The sequence below is a fragment of the Triticum aestivum genome, chromosome 6D (genome assembly GCF_018294505.1).
Source record: "Triticum aestivum cultivar Chinese Spring chromosome 6D, IWGSC CS RefSeq v2.1, whole genome shotgun sequence".
Lineage (NCBI taxonomy): Eukaryota > Viridiplantae > Streptophyta > Magnoliopsida > Poales > Poaceae > Triticum > Triticum aestivum.
In genome coordinates, this window is record NC_057811.1 from 313,651,740 (window position 1) to 313,673,828 (window position 22,089).

Consider the following 22,089-nt stretch of genomic DNA (forward strand, 5'->3'; position numbering starts at 1 on the left):
TGACCCAGAATTGTAATATCTTGATTCTCAAAAAAAAGTATTGTAATACTTTTCTCATATCAGATTCACCCATGGGAGATTAGCTTTATTAAAGAATTTGTGAAGGAATTTGATGAGCAGATCCTTGTTGTGTGTCGTGACATCCAGTATTCCCATACCATGGATTGATACCACGGAGAAGATGTCTCATTGTAATTCTCAGTTGTAAGACTGCATCATTGTGAACCAATACAGTCGATGGGTGGCATTTTCTTTATTTTATTTTATTTTCACATTTCTATTCTACAATAGCTTTCGGGCTGAACGAATAATAGTGTGATACTTCAATGACTGTTGTTGGGTGTACCATGACTGTTTGTTCAAGAAGTTTCCTTTTGTTTTTTATTTACTTTGAATGTTCAAAATTACAGTACTAATCATGATTTAGGAATCTCTGAAGCACCCCTTCGTCAAACCGAAATGCGTTGTAGCATCCGCTGATTACTTTTTTAGAGAGTGTAGCATTCGCTGATAGTTGCACCTCATAGGGCGCAGGGGAAAAAACACTACGGAAATGATCGTTAGCAGGCCCAAAGAAAGCCCAAAACGACCAGCAACCAACGTACAAGGGAAACAAAAGGAGGAACAGATGATCACACCTGCATACTAAAACCCCACAGCCCCAATGTCCTTGACGCCACTAAATTTTTTGGTCAACTCTGTGCTTACGGCCATTGCTATCTATTATATGACGGCGCTGAACCTCCCGGTTGAGGTGATGAACAAGATTGATGCTCTCCGACAGGCATTCTTGTGGGTTGGATGTGACAAAGTCACTGGAAGAAAATGCAAGATTAATTGGGAGCAAGTGTGCAAGTCAAAACTTCATGGTGGCCTTGGCATTCTCAATCTAAAAAAGTTTGCATCCGCACTGCGCATTCGTTGGCTCTAGGGTGAGTGGCTTACTCCGATCAAGCTTTGGGTGGGATTAGGGACGCCATACGACCGGCAGGATAGAGACATCTTTGCGGCCTCCACAAAAGTCGTCGTGGGTGATGGTACACGTGCCATTTTTTGGGAGTCTGCTTGGCTTGATGGTTTGCGACCCAAGGACATTGCACCAAAAAATTTTGAGCTGTCAAAAAGAAGGAATTGCTCGGTCCAGAAAGCGCTCCTCAACAATTTTTGGGTGTCTCAAGTGAAGACCTCTCAGGGCATGACGGTTGACCATCTTCATGAGTTCGTCAACCTACAGGAGAAGCTATCTCATGTTCAGCTAATACCTGACATGCCTGACTCCATCATTTGAAAGCTCGCCAAGGATGGTCACTATTCTGCAGCAACGGCTTACAATGCGTAGTTTCTTGGTTTAGTCGACACGGACTTGCCTCGAATTGTTTGGAGAACCCCCCCCCCCCCCCCCCTCCCCAAAAGCAAGTTTTTCGCTTGGCTAGTCATCAACAATAGAATCTGCACGGCAGACCGGCTTCAGAAGCGAGGATGGCCTAATTGCAACATGTGCCCCCTTTGTAAGCAAGTTCAGGAATCAGCGGCTCATCTGCTTTTTAAATGCCGCTACACGGTTAGAGTGTGGAACATGCTTAAAATGTGGCTTGGCCTTTATGACATTTACCCGCAGAACTGGGCCATGGTTGACACGGTGAAGACTTGGTGGAGCGCCAACGCCTCCAACACGACGCAATCTCGACGGCCGCTTACCTGTCTTATGCTGCTCGTCTCGTGGGAAATCTGAAAAGAGCGGAATGCTAGGGTATTTCGTAACGCCGCAATGTCTGTTGGGGTTTTAGTAGCTAGAATCAAAGACGAGGCGGCGCTATGGTGTCTGGCCGGTGCGAAACATTTGTGTAATATCATGCCGCGAGAGTGATACGTTGTATTTGGCCTTTGGCCAAGGCCCCTAATACTCCTTATTCAATGAAAATGGCAAATCTTTTGCCTTGTTTCAAAAAAAAAACCTAGAGCCTGAAGCTAAACCTTCTCCAACCAGAAGCTAGTGTCCGTTTTAACTGGCTGACGACCTGGAGAATGGGCGTGATCCTATTTTCAAACAACCGAGCATTACGTTCCCTCCAGAATCCAGATGGCCCAAACAGCCAGATGTCAAAAGTTCTTACTTGAAGAAAAATTGGCTACAATTACTTCCAAATATATTTTCATCAGGAAAGCTGTGCTGGAGACTGAGGACGTCGGTGACAATTTTTGCCGTAAAAATTTTAGGCATTGGGATAGATATTCCCCCCAGTTCTTCGAGATAAACAAGACGCATTCTATCAGAAGCGGTTCCTGCCAAGAAAAAAAGTGCTTCTTCACTGAGCTCACTATCTTACCTCTTCACTTACATGTAATTCGCAGCAGGTGATTTTCTGATAGCATGTACATTTCCTATTTTGAACCCTTTAATTTTACACATTTTAGATGCTAAACTTTCCAAATACAGAAATGTATATCAGTTTTTTTTATAAAGGGTGAATTTTATTGGCTCAGAATGAAGCATCAAGAGGATACAAACACAGTGAATGCACGCCCGGCTTCTGCATAGCTAGGATGCACACAGCCAAAGAAATGTATATCAGTAAGGCAAGCTTGGCTCAATTCTGTGAACTGCACAATTACCATGATTTGCTCAAACAAAATGCTACAAAACTTTCGAACACTACAATCTTTCTAATCAGCTACGGACTCATGGCACAAGTCAGGTGAATCATATCCGCATACAACAATTCCATGAGCAGCTCTTAAAAGATATACCTCGCTGTTGAAATCATCAAGTAGTGAAATCCAGTACAGACTCCGCCACCAGCTCCTCCAGAACTCCCTTCTCGATCTGCTCCAAGATGTCAACCACCTGCGACATCCTCATTTTCACCCAGCCACCACCTTCGACCTCCTGCTTCACGATTCTATCCATCATGATCCCCGTGTTATCCCTCTTGCTCACCATGAACATCCGCGCTCCGTAAATCCAGTCTTTCAGAATGCTCCACACCTCTACCCCCAGAGCAGGGGATGAGCTGTCCCTCCATGTTCCGGTGCACGCTTTGCTCCATGGGAATGCGCTTAGCAGGGCGTTCTCACCGATCTCGATGAGAGCAACATTGACACAGTCAAATAGAAGTCTTTTGTACGACCTTTGCTCCCGTAGCTCCAGGAGTTTGTTACACAGGACTGGGTCAAGAGGACAGTCGGGTAAATGCCAGCCAGCAAAGACCATGCTTGACTGTGCATCTTCTAACCTGGAAGATGACATAATGTTTTGCACAAGGACATGACATTCTGATTCATCATCGTCAATGTCGGAGGGAAGGTAAGGCCGTCGGAGTGATGGTGACTCTGAGGTGGTATCATCCCATGATAATGAACACGCAACAGCCTCGATTGCTGAGGATCTTGACACAGCTTCTGACAAAATTAGAATATGTATCAGTATAGTAAAGCAAACTGACACATGCAGAACTCTGACCATAGACCAATACTTACTTGCATTCTTGGAAGTAGTGCTTCCAGATGATTCAGGTTCATTACAGCTGCTATCTTCAGAGGGTGCATCAAGAACTGAGGTCGGACTGGGCTGATCGCGAGTGCTGTTTAGGCCTTCATTTAATCCTGGCCTATCCAGTCTTCTGCTTCGACAGATCAACGATATAGGCGCATCAACTGAAGCGGATCCCTGTCATGCAAACATGTCAACGTAAGTCAGAACTCGACAGAGATGATCCACTCGCTCAAAAACATTACATGAATTTAGACACTAGGAAAAAAGTAGACTGTTGGGGTTACATGATGTTTGAGATAAGACGCCTACCTCTGAAGTGCTGGTAGAGTTTTGCATGGCAGAAATGTCAATTTTCTCTTCATGGAGTGCCTGTTCTTCATTAGTTTCTAAACTATGATTGGCATGTGATTGACTATCACCAGGACAAGCTTCAACCCTCCCATCAAAGCAATCCAATGGATGATGGTTGGTTTTCTGCCTTACTGGCTTTCTTTTAGGAAACAGAAAATCAGAAATTCTTCCCGTGAAAGATAATTTTCCTTTATTGGACATTAAAACCTCTGTCGCTGGTTTGCAGCTCTCATGATTTGAAGCTTGAACTTTTGACACCATGTTATCAAATGTATCTGAAATCAATGGCAAAGACTTTGACCTTGGCAACTTACTTGACCTCTCGCCAGTTTTATCATCCTTTTGGCGACTAGTGAAATCTTTTTTCGTCGCTTCATTGAGGGAGAGCATCTCACCTAAGGTGCATGTGCTCCTTGGCGGCTGTACTTGCTCTTGACTGATCTCATCACAGGTTACCATTGCCCATCGCTGCGAAAGCCGTTGCTTAGCCTCTTTAGTAACCATTGACTCAGGTAAATGTGGGATCCTGCCAAAGGATGAGCCCGAGTAGGGACTTCCATATCTTCTGGTGTAATCCCATGAATACTTTGATGCAGGACTACCTTCCTCCGAGTCACTGAAGCTGCCACCATCTTCTTCGATATAATCAACCTCAGAATCTCCACTGCGATCAACCTCTGAATCGCTGAATGAGCTTTCATCACCACCATATCCGTTTGAGTGCGTTGAAGATAACAAAGAATCATCTCGTTGACGAGAGTCATATTGGCGGTACCGAATGATATCATTCACTACTTCTGTGGAAGCTGGGGTTGCCGCATTATCAAGTAATACTCTGTTGAAATTGTTCCGGTCAATTAACCGAAATGGAGCTGCCTTGTGCGTCAGCTTTGCATTCGGTATACTTGGCTTCCCTGTGGTAGGCCTCAAGAGTACTATTCTACTACTTGGCTGCGAAGGGGTTCCTTCTTTTGAACTAGACCTCTGATGAAACTTTCTGAGCCCCAGTCCATTTGGCTCAATAGCCCGGTCTGTTCTTGATTGTCTTACACCATTATACTGAACAGATCTCATCGGTTTCAGCACCGTAATGCGTCTTGTCGGAGGTGATCCCGGAGTCCGGTGAAGCCCGCTCATCCATCTTGGCAAAATGGGGTCAGGTTCTTCATGACATTTAAGAAAAAAATCTTTCTCTGAACTAAGAACATGGAGAGATTCTTCTAACTCCCCAGAATGAAGGAGCTTTTCTTCCATAGCAAGGCTTTTTCCTTGCCTGAACTTCTCTGGGACAGTATCCATTCTACCACTCTTGCTCTCAGAATGTCTTCCTTCCTGTGAAGATTGATCCTGAAACAAATTCATTGTGGCTTTCTCTTCACATCCTTCATATACACCATCATATTCAATTGTTTCACAGGATGTATGGATAACTTGTGTAACGGACTGTATGGAATTCTGATGCTGCTGCTGCTGCAAGGCCTTCTTTGTCACTGTTAAGTGGTCACATGATTGACTTTCCCTAAAATCTCTCTTAGCATGGTATAAAACTAGTTCTTTGGCAGGAAAATCATCCTCAAGGCCCATTAATCTTGCAACGACACTTGGTGCGTTGCTCTTCGACTCCACTTCTTTACTCGTCTCTTTTGCTAATAGCATTTTTAATGAAGTCGTACTTGATTTTGTGCTTGAAAAACTACCACCAGGTGCCTGCAGACAAATCCATAATAGCACACAAAAGAAGAATTAAGACAAGAAAAATCACCAAATGGAGCAGGTCGGCCAAATTTTCAGAAGCATATTATACAAAAACTATGTTTTTCTGTTAGCAACATGTTTTTAGTTAACAAAAAATATAACTCCCTTGGTCTCTCCATCCGAAGATGCACACTGCCCAAATTATTCAGGGACAATATAACATGTACACCCTTCCACGACTAGGAACACAAGAAACTACATAACCAAGAAAAATCAAGAGTACATAGCCTATTATTAAAACGCCATCCAAGCCGGGACATGAATCCATACTGTTCTTTCGTTTAGTGGAGTACATTTCCTTTCTTTGTTTCTTTTTCAGTGTCTTGTAGCATTTCATTAAATTCATACAGCATTTTCATATCAAAAGAATATACTGATACAAGATTGTGAGGGTGCTAAATCCATAGTATAAGTAATGATACATGGTACTTACATCTCTTTCCTCCACATGAACTTTATCCGAATCAATAGTTCTCTTCAATTCTGACTTGAAACTTTGAACTGGAAACATGATAAGGACATGTCAAATAAAGTATTTTCATACTTTTTTCAAATACCAGAATTTTAATGTACATAGAAAACATGACCAAGATTATTATTATTTTTTTTTGAATATTTCCAAAACCAAGCAACAAATCATTATCAGGAAACAAAAGAATATTGCTATAGATATTTTCCCACAGCAATCCTGCAAGTCTTAATCCCCATGGTTCCAACTACATTTCCAGTCATTACCACTTCCCCACAAAATTTCGAAAAAGGGAAATTAAAAAAATGTCACCGATGCCCACCAAATAACACAATTAGAACAGCTAATAGAGCATCCAATGAAGAAGCTCCGACGGAGATGATAACTGGATATGAATTGCACAAGGAGTATCAAGGTCTCCAGAGAACTTTCACATCCCCACTTGAACATAGCTCTAACAAAGGGAACAATGAGATGAAAATACATACCATCTCTATGAGTTTGTCCCATAACTGAATTTGCTCTAGAAGTCCTTGTGCTTAGGTCGAACAAATTGATCGTCTCCTCGTTATAATAGATACTAGAGCTGGCTCAAGAGCATTCATCTGATGAGTGGAATCCTGAAAAGTACAGAAAAGATTAACAAAGCTTCGTGAACCCGACGCGGGCTGTTAATAAACTTAAGTCAAGCGAACCAACTTAACCACTTTAAGAAGAATCAGCAGACTAGTGGCTAGTTGGTAGAAGCAGAAGCATGTATAAGCACAACAATGTATTTTTTCCATAAAGCTCTTAGTATTTTAAGCCCATAGAATTTAAGGGAGATAGAAACTGATGGTAATACTCTAGCAGGATGCACCCTTTTCAGAGAACTTCAGAAGACACATGCTTAAAGTGCGGTCAATTGTAGGCCATATTGGTGCGAGATAATATCTCGGTTTATGCTCCTTCGTTGTTTAAAACCACCATGAAACAAAAATGGCGCGTAGAACGAAAAGATTCGAAGGGGACAAAACGGCGCTGGGCAATATGGCAAAAAGCATAAGCTACCCGGATAAAAGGACACGATGAAGTAGTAGGCGTACATGAGCAAATGAGCAGGAGTAATTACAAAAACATGGACCAATGGCACTAACTAGAGCGTACGTACCACGAAATGGAACCTTGCAGCACAACATAATGTCTGAAAGACTGCGTGTTCTGTCAGAAATATCAGTTGTAGTTACCAGTTCCTCCGGTCAGAGAAATGTTAGAGCGAGAAACGAACAGAGACCGGGTAATTACAAAGGCACACCCACAAATGCGCGGCCAAAATACTGAGGCTGCATGCTTAAAGACGACAAAGGAATCTCGGCAGCCGCAGCCGCAGCCGCGCCGTTCCAAAGGCTTGAGAATTTCGCAGGAAATCTGGTCAGCAGGTCGAATCTTGACAACGGGAGCCACGGGAAGGGTAAAAGAGAAAACAAAAACGACCGTAATAAAGTTGAGGAGGACATGTACTCCTCCAGCCTAGGTAGGATTAAGATAGAAAACTACGCCGGGTGGGGATACCGAGATCAGCCAAGTATGGGTATGTAGGCGTCCAGTCCAGACGAGACCTGCGGCCGAGACAGTTCCTCGAAGCTGCAGATTTAGCAGGTTAAAAAACACAAGAAATGTATGGTTGGTTTGCCTAATCAAACTAGTAGAATCCACTGTTGACACATGAAGCACGGAGCGGGGGCGTACGAGGCTAAACATAATGACAGAGCTACGGAGCTTGCCATTGTAGCAAGATAATACACAGGTGGCCGGACGTATCCAAAGAATCGTGCAGGTCTTTAAAATCTGCTGATTCTAGTAAGAGAAGTGATAAATTTTGATGGGAAAAGTGTATACTTTATCAGGCCAAACTGATTGTTTCTATTTCACTCACTGAATGGTAACTTCGCCAGAAATCAGAACTCCCGTATTCCCAAATATCAAGCATTCGAGCCTACCCCAGATTTGCATGCTCAGCTGCCTAGGATCCAGATGACAGGAAAATGTGGCAAGCAATCAATCCTATTTCCTCATTGAGATCACGGACCGAATGCTGGGGGCACCGGCTCGCGGGCGAGAGAACGAATCATATACAGATGAAAACTTCAGCGACTGAAACCAAAGCTGGTGGCATTTGCCTTTCTTCGATACAGCGTGCTCCGTGGAAATCCCAGACTGGATAAAAAGGGCCAGAAAGTAACCCGCGGAGGGAAAGGGAGGATGATAAGATGGAGCCGGAATGCTTGCTCACCTCAGGCGACGCGGCCGGCGGGCAGTGGGCGCCACTGGAAGGTGGGCGGCGGTGTCTTAGTCCGGCGGCCGGAGATGGCGCGGCTGGGCTGAGGTGGCTGTACGCGGGGAGGGCGGGCGGTGAGTTTCGGGGCTTGAGCGGGGCGGCGGTGGAGGCAATCAGGTGAAGGGACGGGGGGAGTGGAGGACTAGCGCTACTGCTACAAGAGAACAGAGTAGTGGAATCTATCCGCCGTCGTTTCTTTGACGGCAAAGTATCCGTCCTTTGGTACGCCCTTCGCCCTTGTTTTCGGCTTTTCTCTCTTCTCCGCGTTCGGGTGCGCCCATTACGTTATCGCGTTGTGGGCTGCGTACGTGCGCGGCGTACCGCGTGCAAAAGATGGTGAACTCAATGCCGTGAGAGCATCTTCAGCCGTTCGGCCCCCCAGGTTGCCGAAAAAAAGCCGCCTAGAGACGAGCCGGCGCTAGTTTGGCGCGTGGGGCGACTCTGTTCCCAGCCGTCGCCCCAGGTCGCCGCCAAAATCGCACGAACTCGACGATATTTCATACAAATTTGTATAAAATCGGCGATCTGGCAGGAACTCGGTGAAATTTCATTGAAATTTGTATATAAAAAAGATAAAACATGCAAACTACGCCTACTACTACGCCTAGCCACTGCGGCGTGGCCACCGCCCGCCATCTACATGCCGAGAAGCCTGTAGAAACGGGTGTAGTCGTCGTCGTCGTCGCGCGCCCCGTCGGAGCCGCCGTCGTCCATGCTGCACCCCTGGCCAGGGTCGCCGACGCGCGTTGGGGGTTGGACGGCCCGGCCTCGTCCTCCTCGTCGCTGTCGAGGACGATGACGCCACCCTCCTCGCGTCTGCGGCGCCGGGCCTGGAGCTCCGCGTATGCCCGGCGCTGGCGGATCACCTGCTCGCGGGCGTAGTCCTCCCTCGCCCACTTGAGGGCGGCCTCGTCGTCGGGGGCCACCATGGCCGCATGCTCCGGCTTTACGGAGAGCAGCCCCGGCTCGGGCTTCGGCCGGACCAGGCGGAGGAGCGCGGGGAGGGGCGGGCACCCACGTTGATGACGAGGGCGCCGCTGCGGGTGCGGCGCCGAAGCGGCGTCTCCTCCGGCTCCGGCTTGACGGGGCGGAGCGCCGGCGAGCCGGAGCCCGACGGCGAGGACGTCCCCGGCTCCCTTCCCCGTGGCGTCCAGGAGCGGCCACGGCGGCGAGAGAACGACGGCTGCGGCGGGTACTCGAGGCGCAGCGTGTTGCCGGTCTCGATGTGGTCGAGGACGGCCTCGAGAGTGCGGCCGGGCACGCCCCACCACTCGTGCCGCCCGTCGGCGTTGAGGCGTCCGCGGGGGGTGATGTCGTTGGCGGAGGCGATCTAGTCTTCGCGGCGGCACTCGAAGAACATCGTCCATAGCGTGTGGCTGTCGGCGGCGTACCTCGGCTCGTTCCGCTGCTCCTCCGGCATCGACGAGCGGATGCGGGCGATCTCGGCCCGCCGTGCCGCCCCTTCGGGCACCGGTGGCACCGGGACGCCGCCGGCGCTCAACTTCCAGCTCCCCGGCACACGCATGTCCAGGGGCGCCGGGTAGTCGGCCTCGTAGAGGTGGCGCGCCTCCGGCTCTTGGAGATGACGGCGGCCGAAGCCGTTCGCCGCCGTGCCGTCGCCTGGAAACCTCTCAGCCATTTGCTCGTCGGCGGGAAGAGGGAAGAGTGTTGCTTTGTGTGGCGGATGTGAGGGGGATGTGTGGTAGCTGTGGCGTTCACCGGCGGGGAGGTCGGCTTTTATAGCCGCAGCGGGGCGGCGAGAGGCTGCATGTCGGGCGACGCGTGGCGGGAGCGGGTGGGACGCGCGTCGGTGGCGCATTCACTGCGCCGCCCGTGAGGCATCAATGGAGGCTAACCGGCGCGGCAGCCTTGGCATTGATTCCCGCGGGGAACCGAGGAGATGAGGACGACGAAGCGGCGTCTCGCTGACCAGGCAGACCCATCCCCGTTCGTGCCAAAAACGCGTTCCCCGGCGACCCCTAGCACCCCCTAGAGCGCCGGGTTCGGCATGGGTCCACCGGCGCCAGTTTCGGCCCAAACCGGCGAAAACCGGACTCCTGGGGTGCGACCGGGCCGATTTTCGGCCGCCGGCGCCAAAAAAATGCCTGAGGGGGCTGTTGGGGGCGCGGCTGGAGATGCTCTAATGGTCTGATGGTCATCTATCTATATCATATTTTCTATAGAAAATCTATCTATATTTATATCCATATCCATATCCTTACCTATATTTATATCTATATCAATATAACAAGACCCAAAGGGTAAATCCAACTCATCTCGACCATTAAACCACCTCAACCCTACGACCTAGATTGCTCTAATGACAAGTGCTGAATATGTTTAGCGTGTCCCCTCAAAAAAAAGTTTAGCGTGCAATTAATATCATTACAAAAACAGCGCTAATCATATAATTAACGCGCAAAAAATATCCTAATATCTACATGCAATTAATATACTGCCTAATATTTACGTGCATTGCACGTATATATTTACTAGTAGGGTGAAGAAAATAGAGAAAACTAAACGTTATCCGTTGATCTTTAATGAATGCTCTAGATGGCATGTGGAAGCTGGTGGTAAGCACCGCTACATACCAAATACGGAACCGGATCCTCTAACATGAAGGAGAGAAGTCAGGTAAGATACAGTACGGAGAAGGAAAGTTACTGTAGCGAACACTGCTTGGATCTACTGTACGCAGTTACTGTTGACAAAAATAATTCCAAAATAATTTTATTGCACCACAATTTTGTTTGTATGTATTTTTGAAATTTTATATAGTAGATTTGTAATTTGCAAATTAATCAAGTCATTTTAGTCTTAATCATATGGATGTGAGGGAGGGAAGTTAGGGCATCGTAGCTTACCTGACTTGTCTCCTCCATGTTAGCGGATTCGGTTCCACCAATAAGAGCCCTCCTCCATCAGTTTCTACGTGGCCAATTTAGAGGCTCCGTCGAAGGGTTTGTCTGTAAAAAAAATCATGGGGTGAAATGACACCGATCATAGGCATTCTATAAAATCTTCTTCTCCCTATTTGCATGAATCTTATAGAGTTTTTTTTGGCGGGAAAAGGAGATTTGCTTAATCATGGGATTTCACTCATTTTGACACAGCAAATGAACCTCATGAGGACCAGATCTCCAACATACAATAGTACGACTACTATGGTGCCCCAACTAAGCAAGGTAGTGTGCAACACTATTAATCAAATGTCGGATCGAGGAGATGGAGTGATGGTGATCCAACTGCAGGAGGCGCTTGATCTCTCCGGTAAGGGTTGCCCATGACGAGATCAAGCTCCAGTTTCAATTTATTTGTTTATTTTGAACTAGGGAGGCGCCCTAAGACGCCAAATTTATTATATCAAACACATTTTACATCGAGGATCTTGAAATCCATGTGTACAAAGCTGTTGAGGCACTGTAACGGTTGACAGAACTACCATTGTGCCTATAATTTGAGTAGTAACCTGATGGAGCTACATTAGAAACCTTCTCGAGAGTCTTGAGCACGGTTCTGAGCAACTCCATTGAGATCCCTTTTTATATTGAAGATCTTCAGGGATTCATTTTTGGAAACCTCGTATTTGTCAACAAGAGTAGCTCTGATTTCCCAATGGTCGGGCTTGGATCAAATATCCCTTGAGACTGAAGCCTAGGCAAGAGCTTGGTTGTCGGTGAACCAGGTAGCCTGATGGATGTGTGTTGCATTTGCAATTTCAACCGCAAGTTGAAGAACTTTGGCTTCAACAAGGAGTGGGAAGCTCACTCGCTTGCATGAAGCCATGATCATGAGATGGAGCCTCCGATCATCATGCTCACTGCAGACATATATTCCAATCCCTAGAGCGCCCTGGAGAGAAGGACATCGCCAAGAAGCATATACAAAAAAAATATTAAATGCAATATTAAGATCAGTTTTGATGGTAGATCCCTAAGGAGCTGCAGATCCTGGAATGAAGGTTGAGCCTGAAGAATAGCATTTTCACCAGTGCCATTCGCCTCCAAAGAAGATCCATGCATGATGGCTTTTGCGGCCGAAAAAACCTGTATTGAAGAGCTTCCTTCCTGTTGAATCTTTGGTCATTCCTAGATTTCCGCATTCACCATAGGAATGTCATTAGATTGCACATGGTGGCCTTTGGGTGACCAGAGGAGAGTATTGCCCGAATGATTTCAGAAATAGACCTGATCTGATTAGTAAAAAATCAGAGTGAAGAAACCAAGGTTTGCTAAACCACGCGCACCTTAGCAAATGGGCATAGAAAGAAAAGATGCAAGTCATCTTCATCACTGCCACACCTAGAGCATGTTTTAGCAATATGAGCTGAAAATCAACTTGCACACAAACCTGTGGCCATAGCACGTCTCAGAAGTCACCAAGCAAATGTTTGCACCCTAGAGGCCATGTTGTCTTTCCAAGCCATGTTCTGTAGTGTTGTGCTCAGCGGAGCAACCTGTCTTGGATGAGGTTCACCCTCATCTACGAAGTCTTAAAGCAGATTTTGTAGGCGCTTTTTTGGAGCACATACTAGAAGGTGAGAGTTGCAAACAGAAAATATTTTATTCGTCATAATTAATTATGGGTTTCCGTAAAATAGTTTTTTTTCCATATTATGATCAAACAACGAAGTAACCATATTAGTATTCATGACTTTTGACCAGGATTCCAAAGATCCCAGACCCTTGTAGGTTAGGTGAAGTCAGGGCTGAATAAATGAGATGGTCATAAATGTTTTCCCAATTATGGCACCAAGGGGACCTCCAAACAGAGAGAGAGATATTTCCAACAATGAGTTGGTAAGATGTGTGAGCTTTCAGAAGGTGGCAAACCTTAAGGATGGACGTCCAAAAAGCATATTTAGGGACATTCGACTTAGCTCTCAAAATAGAGGTATCAGGAAAATACTTAGACTAAAAAATCATGGAAAGATTGCTCATGGGGTTCTCGGCTATTCTTCAGGACAAAGAGATGATGAGACTTCTATTCATAATATTTTAACATTTTTATGCCTGCACCGAGTTAATGATAACATAGTAGAGATAATGTATAGCACGACACCCAATGCAACTTCACCTATGCTTATAGCCTTGGTAACTGATTCGATCAAACAAGTCAGTCGGATGGGGTTCAAGCAAATCATAGGTGTAGCATAGGTGATCGTCGTTGTTGGAGAAGCCAAAGTAGTTGCATCACTTTGTGAGAGAGATGCCAAAATTTTAGTCCATGAAACAGAAAGTGATTCGCTCCTCTTGTCCGGGGTTCAGCCAACATTGTGCGAGATAGGACTAAGAAACTCAAGTGTTAATTGATGATACGTCGCAAAGCCCTGAAACACAAAATGTTGCAAACCAACATTAGCACATAACAAATTAATATCGTTACCTATGCCAAGCATGTGTTGTACCCTTTATTGTCCTCGAAGAAAGAGTACAAATAAAGGGTAAAACACATGCCATGAACGCAAGAAGGCATAAGCATGGTGTTCGGAGCATAGAGAGACGGGGTGCTTAGCCCGAACAAGGGGAACGACACAATTGTAAGGGCATATTTATCCCTTAGTTGTTTTGGTGATTGATGACAATGCTTTTGCGGACTAATCGTGTGCGTTGAGTGTTTCAGGCATCTCATCACTACGCACAAGACGATTTGGTGCCCCTCGAAGACTATTGAAGACGGCGTTTCTCTACATTTCTTTTTGGTGGATTTGAGTCGTAGGGAAGCCGTACTATTAAGAGGTGGTCCGCTTTGGAAAGGTTTGGATGGAATCATTACGTACACGTCTACTCCTTTTTGCACCTCCTTTCCTCTGGCTCTCTGGAGCATCCTCCATCTTTTCACGTCTATGCAAATTGTCGTGTTTGCTGAGCTTGGGCATGTGGTAGTACTGCTCCAAGGAGCGGTAGTACCGCGCCCTGGCACGGTAGTACCGCAAGCGCCCACGGTAGTACCGCTCCCCTGGAGCTGTACTACCATGACCCCGGACCAGGCGCCACTGCGGGTGCAGTAGTAGGGGCGGATGTAATTGTTTACATCCGCGCTCTACACGGTAGTACCGCGCCTGGTGCGCGGTAGTATCGTGCGCTCTGGCCTGACTCAGTAGCTTGCGCGACAGTAGGAGCGGATGTAATTTTTTACATCCGCACCCCGCGCGGTAGTACCGCCCCTGGCTTACGGTACTACCGCGTGTCGGATTTTTGCATTGACTCCAACTCAGCGAAAGTTGCCACGGATGTATTTTTATATGTCTGTGCCTTCCAATATCTGGTACATCCCTGCCTTGCAGTAGTACCGCAAGGGGGAGCGGTAGTACCGCGCCAGCAGTTCTACCGCCCTTCGCTTCAGTGCATTTGGGCTGTCCAGGTCTGTACTGCTCGGGCGGTAGTACCGCGGGGCCCTACGGTAGTACCGCATGCCTTTGCGGTAGTACCGCGGCCCTGGCGCGGTAGTACCGCGCTACGCAGGCTGGGTTGGTGGATAACAGTTGGATTTGTCCCACCACTATATAAGGGGTGTCTTCTTCTCCGAGTTGACTACCTCTTCCAACCCCAAGCTCCATTGTTGCTCCAAGCTCCATTTTCGCCCGATCTCTCTCCCTAGCCAATCAAACTTGTTGATTTTCTAGGGATTGGTTGAGAAGGCACCGATCTACACTTCCACCAAGAGATATTTGATTCCCCCACTAATCCCTTGCGGATCTTGTTACTCTTGGGTGTTTGAGCATCCTAGACGGTTGAGGTCACCGCGGAGCCATAGTCCATTGTGGTGAAGCTTCGTGGTGTCATTGGGAGCCTCCAATTAAGTTGTGGAGATTGCCCCAACCTTGTTTGTAAAGGTCCGGTCGCCGCCTCCAAGGGTACCAATAGTGGAATCACGACATCTCGCATTGTGTGAGGGCGTGAGGAGAATACGGTGGCCCTAGTGGCTTCTTGGGGAGCATTGTGCCTCCACACCGCTTCAACGGAGACATACTTCCCCTCAAAAGGAAGGAACTTCGGTAACACATCCTCGTCTTCACCGGCTCCACTCTTGGTTATCTCGTGCCTTTACTTGTGCAAGCTTATTTGTGTTATATCCCTTGCTTGCTTGTGTGCTTGTTGTTGTTGCATCATATAGGTTGCTCACCTAGTTGCATATCTAGACAACCTACTTTGATGCAAAGTTTAAATTGGTAAGGAAAAGCTAAAAATTGTTAGTTGCCTATTCACCCCCCTCTAGTCAACTATATCGAACCTTTCAATTGGTATCAGAGCCTCGTCTCTTTATTAAGGACTTTGCTGTCCGAAGAGTATGGTTGACACCGTAGACGGCGTGGAGGAACACTCCGGTGCGAATCCGGTCTCGTCTATGGCCGATGGGGGAACCGCGGTCTCTCGTGAGGAATTCAATGTGGCTTTGGACACACTGAAAACCTCCATGACGACCAAGGTTGAAAGCATGTTTAATAAATTCATAGAAGGGCTTAAATTATCCACCGCACCGTTGAAAGTGGGTGATCCCACCAACAAGATGATGGATGCTAACTCCGACAAGGGGGAAGCTACTAGTGAAAAGACTCCTTCTTCTAGTGGTAAAAATGGCACCGGCAACTTTTCCCATGTGGAGCCTCCACTTGTTTATGGTGGACCAATTCCTTCCACTCATTTGAATCATGTCGGTCCTCCCCCTAAGATTGTGAAAAATGAGGACTTTGATTCTTGGGTTTATCGCTTTAAGCGTCATTTAAATCATGTGAATACTAATCTTTGGAGAATCATTGAAGAAGGTTTCTATCCGCATGACCGAAGCAACTTCACCCCTAGAGAAGCCGCGGATAATAAATTCAATGAGAATGCTCTCTTCATCATACAAGATGAAATTCCACCCGAAGACCTCCCTCATCTTCGGCCCTTCGCCACGGCCAAAGATGCATGGCATTGTGTTGTTTCCCTCTACCGGGGAAGCGCAAGCATTCAACGCTCCAACTATGAAGTGGTGCAAGATGAAGCCGATGAGTTTGCAATGAAAGAAGATGAAGAACCTCGTGAGCTCTATCGGAGAGTAACCAAACTCGCGGTCTCACTCCGAGATCATGGGAGCAAGGACACGGATGACAATTGGATCAAGCGCAAATTCCTCAAGGCAATGATGCCTTACCACAAGGCCATGTCCTCCGTCATTCGTCAAAGGCCAGACTTTCACACCTTGTCCTCAAGTGAAGTGTTGGATGAGTTTGTGGCTATGAGCATCTTGGACAAAACCGCCGACAATGCAATGCCACGTTCTCAAAGAGCAAAGAAGCCCAACCTTGCTTTGAAGGCCAAGGTTAGTCTGGAAGAAGAAGAAGAGGAAGAAGAGGAAAGCAACCCCGAAGATACAAAGTATGCATATCATGAACACAATTTTGGAGCAAGAAGAACTCAAGGCCCAACTTAAACAAGAGCAACTCAAGTGGCGCGAAGGTCAAGCAACGAGTGAGGACTTGCTATAATTGTGGCAATGTGAGCCATTTTGTTGCGGAATGTCCTTACGAGAAGAGGGAGGACAATCGTGGCAAGCTCATCCGAAAGGACAAGGCCAAGTCTTTCCCCAACAAGAGCAACTTCACCAGGAAGACTCCTCCCAAGGCGTTGGTGGTTCAAGAAGAGTACAATGAGGATGATGATGATGATGAAGATGACGAGTCGGTTGCCATGGCCTCCGTTGCCATTGCGGCAACTTCACGGGTGTCCCTCTTCGACTCACCCAATGAGAGCATCACCGCCAAGTGCCTCATGGCTAAAGCCACCAACAAGGTAACCACCATCATTAATAATCCTTCTTTGACGGATTGCATTGATGAACATGAGGGTTCTAATGTGGAGAACAATGAGTCTGAGTCTTTTATGAGTAAACTCAAGGGAAAATCCAAGAAGCACTTCGTTGCTCTCTTGGGACAACTTGGTGAAGCCAATGACATGATCGAGGCTCACGAAGATACCATCTCTAAGATGGAGGGGCATAGTCGTGACTATGTGATACGTCTCCAACGTATCTATAATTTTTTATTATTCCATGCTATATTATATTCTTTTTTGGATAATTAATGGGCTTTATTATACACTTTTATATTTTTTTTGGGACTAACCTATTAACCGGAGGCCCAACCCAAATTGTTGTTTTTTGCCTATTTCAGTGTTTCGCGGAAAAAGAATATCAAACGGAGTCCAAACGGAATGAAACCTTCGGAAACGTGATTTTCGGAAACAAATATGATCCAGAGGACTTGGAGTGGACGTCAAGCAACAGACGAGGAAGCCACGAGGTAGGGGCGCGCCTACCCCCCCCCCCCCCCCCCGGGCGCGCCCTCCACCCTCGTGGGCCCCTCGTGGCTCCACCGACCTACTTCTTCCTCCTATATATACCTACGTACCCCCAAACCATCAGAAGCGACCACGAAAACCTAATTCCACCGCCGCAACCTTCTGTACCCGTGAGATCCCATCTTGGGGCCTTTTCCGGCGTCCTGCCGGAGGGGGCATTGATCACGGAGGGCTTCTACATCAACACCATAGCCTCTCCGATGATGTGTGAGTAGTTTACCTCAGACCTTCGGGTCCATAGTTATTAGCTAGATGGCTTCTTCTCTCTCTTTGGATCTCAATACAAAGTTCTCATTGATTCTCTTGGAGATCTATTTGATGTAACTCTTCTTTTTGCGGTGTGTTTGTCGAGATCCGATAAATTGTGGGTTTATGATCAAGATTATCTATGAACAATATTTGAATCTCCTCTGAATTATTTTATGTATGATTGGTTATCTTTGCAAGTCTCTTCGAATTATCAGTTTGGCTTGGCCTACTAGATTGATCTTTCTTGCAATGGGAGAAGTGCTTAGCTTTGGGTTCAATCTTGCGGTGCTCGATCCCAGTGACAGCAGGGGAAATGACACGTATTGTATTGTTACCGTCGAGGATAAAAAGATGGGGTTTATATCATATTGCATGAGTTTATCCCTCTACATCATGTCATCTTGCTTAAAGCATTACTCTGTTCTTATGAACTTAATACTCTAGATGCATGCTGGATAGCGGTCGATGTGTGGAGTAATAGTAGTAGATGCAGGGAGGAGTCGGTCTACTTGTCATGGATGTGATGCCTATATACATGATCATACCTAGATATTCTCATAACTATGCTCAGTTCTATCAATTGCTCGACAGTAATTTGTTTACCCACCATAATACTTATGCTATCTTGAGAGAAGCCACTAGTGAAACCCTATGGCCCCCGGGTCTATTTTCCATCATATTAATCTTCCATCAACAAGTTATTTCTATCTTTGTTTACTTTGCAATTTTTACTTTTAGTCTTTATCATAAAAATACAAAAAATATTATCTTATCATCTCTATCAGATCTCACTCTCGTAAGTGGCTGTGAAGGGATTGACAACCCCTTTTATCGCGTTGGTTGCGAGGTTCTTATTTGTTTGTGTAGGTGCGTGGGACTCGAGCGTGGTCTCCTACTGGATTGATACCTTGGTTCTCAAAAACTGACGGAAATACTTACGCTACTTTACTGCATCACCCTTTCCTCTTTAAGGGAAAACCAACGCAGTGCTGAAGAGGTAGCAAGAAGGATTTCTGGCGCCGTTGCCGGGGAGTCTACGCACAAGTCAAGACATACCAAGTACCCATCACAAACTCTTATCCCTCGCATTACATTATTTGCCATTTGCCTCTCGTTTTCCTCTCCCCCACTTCACCCTTGCCATTTTATTCGCCCTCTCTTTCCCTTCACCTCGTTTTCGCTTGCCTATTGTTTGCTTGTGTGTTGGATTGCTTGCTTGTCACGATGGCTCAAGACAATACTAAATTGTGTGACTTTACCAATACCAACAACAATGATTTTCTTAGCACTCCGATTGCTCCTCTTACCGATGCTGAATCTTGTGAAATTAATACTGCCTTGTTGAATCTTGTCATGAAAGATCAATTCGCCGGCCTTCCTAGTGAAGATGCCGCTACCCATCTAAATAGCTTTGTTGATTTGTGTGACATGCAAAAGAAGAAAGATGTGGACAATGATATTGTTAAATGGAAGCTATTTCCGCATTCTCTTAGAGATCGTGCTAAAACTTGGTTTTCGTCTTTGCCTAAAAATAGTATTGATTCTTGGAATAAGTGCAAAGATGCTTTTATCTCTAAGTATTTTCCTCCTGCTAAGATCATCTCTCTTAGAAACGATATTATGAATTTTAAGCAACTTGAACATGAACATGTTGCACAAGCTTGGGAGAGAATGAAATTAATGATACGTAATTGCCCTATTCATGGTTTGAATTTGTGGATGATTATACAAAAAATTTATGCCGGATTGAATTTTGCTTCTAGAAATCTTTTAGATTCGGCCGCAGGAGGCACATTTATGGAAATCACCTTAGCAGAAGCTACTAAACTCCTAGATAATATTATGGTTAATTATTCTCAATGGCACACTGAAAGATCTACTAGTAAAAAAGTGCATGCGATAGAAGAAGTTAATGTTTTGAGTGGAAAGATGGATGAACTTATGAAATTGTTTGCTAATAAGAGTGTCTCTTCTGATCCTAATGATATGCCTTTGTCTACCTTGATTGAGAATAATAATGAATCTATGGATGTGAATTTTGTTGGTAGGAACAATTTTGGTAACAACGCGTATAGAGGAAACTTTAATCCTAGGCCGTATCCTAGTAATTCGTCTAATAATTATGGTAATTCCTACAAAAATTCTTATGGAAATTTTAATAAGATGCCTTCTGATTTTGAGACTAGTGTTAAAGAGTTTATGAATTCGCAAAGGAATTTCAATACTTTGCTTGAAGAGAAATTGCTTAAAGTTGATGAATTGGCTAGGAATGTTGATAGAATTTTTCTTGATGTTGATTCTTTGAAGCTTAGATCTATTCCACCTAAGCATGATATCAATGAGTCTCTCAAAGCCATGAGAATTTCCATTGATGAGTGCAAAGAAAGAACCGCTAGGATACGTGCTAAGAAAGATTGCTTTGTAAAAGCGTGTTCTTCTAGTTTTTATGAGAATAAAGATGAAGATCTAAAAGTTATTGATGTGTCTCCTATTAAATCTTTGTTTTGCAATATGAATATTGATAATGATGAGACTGGAGATAAGTCAACTTTAGTTAGAAGGCGTCCCAAAAATTCGGAGTTTTTAGATCTTGATGCAAAAATTGGTAAAAGTGGGATTGAAGAGGTCAAAACTTTAGATATCAATGAACCCACTATTTTGGATTTCAAGGAATTTAATTATGATATTTGCTCTTTGATAGATTGTATTTCCTTGTTGCAATCCATGCTAAATTATCCTCATGTTTATAGTCAAAATAAAGCTTTTACCAACATATCGTTGATGCTTTGATGCAATCTTATGAAGAAAAACTTGAACTGGAAGTTTCTATCCCTAGAAAACTTTATGATGAGTGGGAACCTACTATTAGAAATAAAATTAAAGATCATGAATGCTATGCTTTGTGTGATTTGGGTGCTAGTGTTTCCACGATTCCAAAAACTTTGTGTGATTTGCTAGGTTTTCGTGATTTTGATGATTGTTCTCTAAACTTGCATCTTGCGGATAACACTATTAAGAAACCTATGGGAAGAATTAATGATGTTCTTATTGTTGCAAATAGGAACTATGTGCCCGTAGATTTTATTGTGCTTGATATAGATTGCAATCCTTCATGTCCTATTATTCTTGGTAGACCTTTCCTTAGAACGATTGGTGCAATTATTGATATGAAGGAAGGAAATATTAGATTCCAATTTCCGTTAAGGAAAGGCATGGAACACTTTCCTAGAAAGAAAATAAAATTACCTTATGAATCTATTATGAGAGCTACTTATGGATTGCCTACCAAAGATGGCAATACCTAGATCTATCCTCGCTTTTATGCCTAGCTAGGGGCGTTAAACGATAGCGCTTGTTGGGAGGCAACCCAATTTTATTTTTAGTTTTTTTGCTTTTTGCTTATGTTTAGGAATAAATCTTTGATCTAGCCTCTGGTTAGATTTGTTTTCATGTTTTAATTAGTGTTTGTGCCAAGTTAAAACTATAGGATCTTCTTGGATAATAGTTATTTGATCTTGCTGAAAATTCCAGAAACTTTCTGTTCACAAAAACAATTGTTAAAAATCACCAGAACGTGATAAAATACTTATTCCAATTGCAGTAGATCAATAAACAAATTATCTAGGTCATCCTATTTTGGTAGAATTTTTGGAGTTCCAGAAGTTTGCGTTAGTTACAGATTACTACAGACTGTTCTGTTTTTGACAGTTTCTGTTTTTCGTGTGTTGTTTGCTTATTTTGATGAGTCTATGGCTAGTAAAATAGTTTATAAACCATAGAGAAGTTGGAATACAGTAGGTTTAACACCAATATAAATAAATTATGAGTTCATTACAGTACCTTGAAGTGGTGTTTTGTTTTCTTTCGCTAACGGAGCTCACGAGATTTTCTGTTAAGTTTTGTGTTGTGAAGTTTTCAAGTTTTGGGTAAAGATTTGATGGATTATGGAACAAGGAGTGGAAAGAGCCTAAGATTGGGGATGCCCAAGGCACCCCAAGGTAAATCTAAGGACACCAAAAAGCCAAAGCTTGGGGATGCCCCGGAAGGCATCCCCTCTTTCGTCTTCGTCCATCGGTAACTTTACTTGGAGCTATATTTTTATTCACCACAT

At 45.0% G+C, this 22,089-nt stretch overlaps 1 protein-coding gene across 3 annotated transcripts; it reads right to left on the minus strand.

The window, feature by feature from the left end:
* Positions 1-2,567: 2,567 nt before the first annotated feature.
* On the minus strand, positions 2,568-8,635 carry LOC123144835 (uncharacterized). 3 transcript variants are annotated; one of them, XM_044564083.1, is made up of 6 exons: positions 8,341-8,635; positions 6,557-6,688; positions 6,033-6,100; positions 3,803-5,551; positions 3,478-3,667; positions 2,568-3,396 (listed from the first exon to the last, which is right to left on the minus strand). In XM_044564083.1, the coding sequence occupies exons 2-6, from the start codon at positions 6,576-6,578 to the stop codon at positions 2,765-2,767; spliced, it is 2,661 nt and encodes an 886-aa protein (XP_044420018.1). In that variant the 5' UTR covers positions 6,579-6,688; positions 8,341-8,635; the 3' UTR covers positions 2,568-2,764. The 3 variants fall into 3 exon arrangements, with proteins under 3 accessions (XP_044420018.1, XP_044420016.1, XP_044420017.1); XM_044564081.1 differs by having other exon boundaries at positions 2,568-3,399; positions 8,341-8,631; XM_044564082.1 differs by lacking the exon at positions 8,341-8,635 and adding an exon at positions 7,219-7,426 and having other exon boundaries at positions 2,568-3,399.
* Between the last annotated feature and the right edge of the window lie 13,454 nt (positions 8,636-22,089).

Bases quoted from the DNA above. Each gene is read 5' to 3' on its own strand.
- LOC123144835 (XM_044564081.1), bottom strand. From the start codon at position 6,578: ATGGGACAAACTCATAGAGATG. The intron at 5,552-6,032 runs GTAAGTACCATG...ATTTGTCTGCAG, and splicing joins TTCATGTGGAGGAAAGAGAT to GCACCTGGTGGTAGTTTTTC. The intron at 3,400-3,477 runs GTAAGTATTGGT...TAATTTTGTCAG, and splicing joins CACTACTTCCAAGAATGCAA to AAGCTGTGTCAAGATCCTCA.